Source organism: Pinus tabuliformis, chromosome 5_1 (assembly GCF_031772625.1).
Source record: "Pinus tabuliformis cultivar Carrire ecotype Pingquan chromosome 5_1, CPIR1, whole genome shotgun sequence".
In the NCBI taxonomy this organism is placed as follows: domain Eukaryota; kingdom Viridiplantae; phylum Streptophyta; class Pinopsida; order Pinales; family Pinaceae; genus Pinus; species Pinus tabuliformis.
Genome location: NC_142305.1, coordinates 697,482,125 through 697,488,795, shown reverse-complemented (window position 1 = coordinate 697,488,795; position 6,671 = coordinate 697,482,125). Strand labels below are relative to the sequence as shown.

General features: G+C 32.8%; 1 protein-coding gene across 2 annotated transcripts in view; it reads right to left on the bottom strand.

Annotated features, from left to right (window-relative positions):
- Window positions 1-6,416: 6,416 nt before the first annotated feature.
- Window positions 6,417-6,671, bottom strand: part of LOC149166856 (uncharacterized) — an 86,938-nt gene continuing 86,683 nt past the window's right edge. For both annotated transcript variants that reach the window (XM_089432793.1, XM_089432794.1), the window contains one exon: window positions 6,417-6,586. In XM_089432793.1, coding sequence (XP_089288919.1) covers window positions 6,558-6,586 — 29 coding nt within the window. In that variant the 3' untranslated portion in view covers window positions 6,417-6,557. The remainder of the gene's footprint in view (window positions 6,587-6,671) is intronic.

The following is a 6,671-nucleotide window of genomic DNA, read 5'->3' as shown; positions in this document are numbered from 1 at the left end:
ATTATGCTTTAGAAGTCTTCCTTCCTCACACGTGTGAACAAATATTAGTGATCTGAGTGTTTATGTTTGAGGTCGTATTCTCCCTTTCATGGTGACCTTTTGGTACCCCAAGGGGCATGACTCTTAGTGCTAGGCCAAATTAAACAATTGGAGCCGACCTGTACTTTTGGAGACAATTTGAAATACAAAAATTTAACTTTTAAATTTCCTCTTTTTCATTTTTCTTCAAGGGCTGACTTGAATACCAACCACAACTACCAAAATTCAACAAATAATACCAAAGAAATTTGTTGAGACTTACAAGTATAACAAATGATAAAGGGTTTAGATGAACTTTGACTATGATACAAGGCTAATAGCGTATTCTCAATGAAATATCCTTGCAATTCCTCAGTTATACATCATTTTATTAGAAACCCAAATTTTAATAGTTTAAAAAGTCAAGATTATTTCCTACCTAGCTCATCATCTAGGGACTTAAATTTTTATTCATAATCATTAATGTGACCTGAGGCACTCCAAAATCACCCACCAAAAGGGACTAAACAAAGTCAATTATAGTGGGCTAGGAGGGATTCACTCAATGAACCTTTGGCATATAACATGCATTCGTGGCATACTAAACAATACCCTTAATTTGACTACATATTGGAAAATACCTCTAAAAATCACATTATTTAACCCCCTACCAATACGAACCCAATATACCTTCCCTATTAAAAAAAACCACTACTTTCACTAGATATTGTTGGTATCCATTTTTTCATTAACATTTTTTACACCCCTTTATATTTTTCCATTAACTTTCAGCTCCATTTTTTATACCTTCCAATATAAAAACTTTTTATCCCTTATTATATGCTCAATATATTATGTCATTTTTTCCTCAATATATATCCTCCAATATGAATGCATGTGGTATGGTATTGCTCCCTCGGTGAAGCCCCCGTGTAGTGGGGTGAATAATAAAATCCCATTAGTTGCATGTACTTACTTGAAAAGATGGTAGAGCTACTTGCATAGGCATGGATTATCATTTATTTCTATAATTGGTTGTTGAATTTAGTGACATCACATACAACATTGATTCCATATCAAAGCGCCAATACAACTCTAACCAAAATTGTATGTTCCTCCTCCCAAACATCATTGAAAGATAGTATTTTTTAGAATATCGGTTATTGACCATTATGAGTATGAAGTTGATCTCATGTTATGAAAAAATGATCCTTGCAATTCCTCAATTACACATCATTTTATTAGGCACCACATTTTTATTATGATTTAAAAAGTCATGGTTATTTACTAATTTCTCATCATCTAAGGATTGAAATTTTCATTTATAATAATTAAGTGACTTGAGGCATTCCAAAGTCACCCACCAAAAAGGGCTAAAAAAAGCCAATTATAATGGGGGTGAATAATAAAAGCCCATTAGTTGTTTGTGATCACTTGAAAAGAGGACAAGCCTACTTGCATAAGCATTACTTATCATCTATTTCTATATATGGGTATTGAATTTGGTGACATGATCTTGAGCATTGATTCCATATCAAAATGGCACTGACAACTCAAACCAAAATTTCGTGTGTTGTCTCCCAAACACCATTGAAAGATTGTTGACAATGAATCACTTAGACCACCATTGAACACTTTTTACTCACTCGATGAAATACGCGAACTAATGTTAATTGAGATACTATATCATTCGTTAGTCATAATTATCATGATTGTGAATTTAGGCAGAGCATTTGATTTATTATATGAAATATCTCTTTCAAATTCGTCGTTGGAAGCCTTACTAACAAGGAAATGACAAGCACAAACCATGGCTCATATCTCTTTGGAATATATCTATAATATACATGCATTTTAGAGATTCATTATTCTACCAATCCAATATCCAATGAGATAAGACCATTTTGATGAGATAAGGGTTCAATGTTTTTTTCTATTAATATAGATCAATTTTAACAAGTTGCAAAACCATTTTGAAAAATCATTACCGAAAATCAATTGCATGATAAACAATTGGAACAAAAAAATGTTAAAAATTTAAAGCCCATATTGCTCTAAGTTTGTATCCTTCAATTCAATTTTTTTCCTTTTGAAGAGCTTCTCGAGCAAATTTTAAAGTTCCTCTAGACCCAACTAATCAGAATCTCATCTAATAAAATGAAATGATAATAAATATCCTAGAAATATTGCCAATCAATCCATTGAGAAACCATGAGTAGTTCCCCTTCCAAGGGCTACTTTATCTTATTATGAATTTCGTAATTTAAGGGGCTTTCCTACACTAAGCACTTTCAGAATGGATTTGGGAGTATCATCAATGCTTTTCGTAGCCATATAAACTAATGTGTTGGTTGAGATTTGCTAACTTTGTTATTACATTGATAATATGATATCTAAATCTCTTAATAATGGAAACCATAATCTCAATCACCATATCCATATCTTGTTTACTTTTCCCTACACATTACAATTGGTAATCCTATGAACAATTTATGGATCCTTAGGATCCAAGATTTTTAAAAAATGAGCTTCCATATAAAAGAAGGTTATTCTTTAATGGGAGAGAGAGCATGGATTGGATAAGAAGATATTTTTTACTACTATATTTGGAATTTCGTATGGTTCTCAAAAGAAAATATTAGAAAAGGTTATCCTAAATGTCAAGTACAACATGAATGTATGAACTAATTCTTCAGTGGATTTTCGTTATAGAGATAGATTTCATACTAATATTGATGAGAGATAGGAGCAATATCATGCCACTTGTCTCTTAGCATTTGGATCTTCCAATGTTTGGAATGTTCCAAATTCTACTTGAGCATCCAAATTCGATAATGATGAAAACAATGATAATGGTTCTAGCACCATGTCAAATGTGTCCAAAAAATAAAGAAGGTAAAATGTAAGAAGTCTAAAAGTAAACCAACCTCTTGGACTACTAAAAAAAATACCATCATATGTCAAAGAAGAATGATCTAATTCAAAATTTTCACCTAATTGAACATGTATAGCATATTTTTTAGCCATAGCAAGATCACCAAAGAAACCTCATCATTTTCACCACCAAAGAACCCAACAATTACATCTACTTGTTCAATACTATAATTTGTAGTTACCCTATTAAAAATGACCCCAATGTTCAAAATTCATTCTTTTTCTACCATAATTTGTACCCTCTTAAGAATGACCCCAATGTTCAAAACTCATTCTTCCTCTACCATAACCACTAGAAATGTTTTAAAAAGATAGAGATATAATGTACAAACAGTTCATGTCCCTCCTTAGCTAGGGTGTGATAAGAAACCAACTATTCAATCTCCATTATCCATCACAACTACAATGAATAACTTCCTCCTCGCTAGGTTTTTACCAATGTAATAAAAAGAAAAAAAAAACAAGTTTCTAAAACATTTTTTACTAGGATTCTGATATGCTCAAACTTCCACCTATTGATTCATTTCTTGTTAGATATATCCTTTATACCATTATAATCAATGGGACAAAATAATTCAGCCTTAGTAGTTGCAAAGTCATACCACAGGGTTCCAACAACAATAAAAAAATCCAAAAAACACAATGATGATACCACTAAATAGGACTATTCCAATATTTCCCATGTGTAATCCTTTATACAAAGATTTGGGAGAATGCACACCATGACGAAATAGACTTAATGATAATACCCCATATCCCAATTGTGATATGATGAGAAGTTATTCATTTTGGAACAAAAGGATAAAGCCTTCAATGTCCTTGCTTTTAGATACCCATAACCTAAGACCATAAAAATATTTTTGATGAACTCTAAAGATTTGTTTTCTCTATATTCACATCAAACTATATCCAATACCAAATAGTTGTTCATTAAAAATGATTAATAGGCCAAAATCATTCAATACAAGGATGTGGATACATACCAATTAAAACTCATCAAAACAGTCCTTTATTAGAAAAACTAGACATTAGATCCAAGCAACAATGAACTTTAATTGATCATGAGAATGTTTTACCTTTCAAAAGTTGAAATTTATTCTCAATCCAAGTAAAGCAATTTGGGATTTATTGATGCTTAACAGATATATGTAAGTATGCTTGAGCCAAAGAAAGTCTTGGGATGGTGACCTCTTGAGAAGTCTGTGTTACTGAGAGCAAGTCACATAAGTGATGAGTAACAATACAAAGTTTGTCCACTAGTTTCAATTGCACTTCTTCACCCCTGTGAGCATCACTCAGTAAAATGTATGCTTAATAGGCTATTCAAAATCATGAGAAATTGGTTAGTTGTGACTAGTACTAATGGATATGGATCATAGATTAATGACTTACTCTACACAAATAATCCCAAAAATGATATCTCATATGTTGGAATGCATGAGACCTCCAATACTTGAATAAAATGGTCAAGGGAACTCTAATTGAATAGTTCATTGCAATGTAAGACTTGCTAAGATTTCACAAATAGAGTAGCAAGCTAAGTGGCTTTGATTGTGGGAAAACTCCATAGTTAAACATGTTTGAGCCAAAGGAGTCTTGGGATGGGTGACCTCTCATGAAGTCCTAGTTATTGGGTTCAAGCCCCAAAAATGATTATTTATGCTACAAAATTCTTTCACTAGTTTCAATCTCACTTCTCCCCCCTTGTAAGTATCACCTAATGCAATGAATGCTAAGTAGATTATTCACAATCATGAGACATAGGTCAATGGTGACTAATATTTATGGATATGGGACACAAATTAATGATTTACCCTACATAGGCACTCGCAAAAATAATATATCATACGTTAGACAATGGATATCCCTCAACACTTAAATAAAAGAGTCAAAAGACCTAAGTATTTCATAACATGCAATATTTGCTAAGATTTTGCAAATTGGGTTGTGAGCTAAGTGGAATTGATAGTGGGAAAATTTTCACAACTAAGAGTGCTTGAGCCAAAGAAGTCTTGGGATGGGTGACCATCACCCAATGCAATGAGTGCTAACTAGACTATTCAAATTCATGACAAACTAGTCAATTGTGACTAATACTCATGGATATGGATCATAAATTAATAACTCGCGCTATGCAGAAAACCCCAAAAATGATATCTCATGCACCACAAGATGGAAGCTCCACAATACTTAAATAAAAGAGTCAAGGAGGGTCTAACAAAATAGTTCATAAGGCATAATACTTTTAAAAGCTTTGCAAATGGGGTAGCAAGTGTTGGTTGCCAAGTGCAAGCCCTATAACTGATGATTGATGCTATGCAATTCTTTCGCAAGTTTCAATATGTGAGCATCACCTCATGTAATGAGTGCTGCTAAGTGGACTATCTCACAATAAATTGGTCAATTGTTCCTATTCATGGATATGGGTTATAAAAAATTAGTTACTCTACATAGATAATCCCAAAAATGATCTCATATATTGAACTGTAAAACTTCCTCAATATTTAAATAAAAGAGACAAGGGAGCTCTAATTGGATGGTTCATAAGGTGCAATATTTGTAAAATAAAATTAAAAAGTGCAAATTAGGTAGCAAGCTCGGTGGGCCTAATTGTGGTGGAAATTCATAGTTAAGCACACTTAAGTCATAGGAGTCTTGGGATGGATGACCTCTCGGGAAGTCCTGGTTACCAAGTGCAAGCACTAGAAGTGATGATTGATGCTATTCAATTCTTTCACTAGTTTCAAACTTGTTCATCCTCGTGAACATCACTTGATGCAAAGGAATTAACAAAATAATGTAAAGAAAATCATCGAGATAGGGTAACCTTAATGGCCTGAACTTCAAAAATAATTATACAACAAAAACTAACAAAAATTTAAGCAACTGTTCAAAATCATGAAAAATTGGTTACCTATGACTAATACCCATGGATGCCCATGGACATGGGTCATAAATTAATGACTTACTCCACATAAATAATCCCAAAAATGATATATTGTATGTTGGATAGCAGAAAACACTTAATAGATACTTTCAAAAATGATATCTTGTATGATGGGTTGGAGAACCCCTTAATACTTAAATAAAAGAGTCAAGAAAGCTCTAATTGAATAAGTGAGTTTGATTGTGGGAAAACTCCAAATTTACACATCCTTAAACCAAAGGAATTTTAGAATGAGTGACCTTACCCGAACCAGGCCACAACTACGCAGTTCATACAGTACAGTGCTTGCTAATTGCATGCAAGGCAGACGGACATTTGTCAAATTTGGAGAAAAGAATTCAGATTTCCTTGGATTTTGGAGCAGAATTCAATATATCTTTATGCCAGTACTGTTTCCCAACCCTTTCAAACATTTGGACAGATTTAAAAAATAGTTCTAAATGAAAAACAAGCCTAGGCTATGTAAAAATCTAAATTAATCCCTTTCGCTTCTAAATTTTGGTTATGCCTCAAAGTGTTCACATATATTTTATACATGTCCTCTTCATAAAATGGGTTACAGTTTTAATATAGAATGGTCAGACATTGACGGTTTAGGCTGTCTTTTTGGCTGGCCTCATTTGAGAATTAGTCCATCCTTTTATCCATCCTCAACAGATCATCCGAGGAATGTTGCTCTAGGCAATTCTGCAATAAGATGAAGATATATGTAGTTTTCAGTATCCAATTTTGTCACAAACTTGTATAAATATGTATTCTTGCCTAATACAAA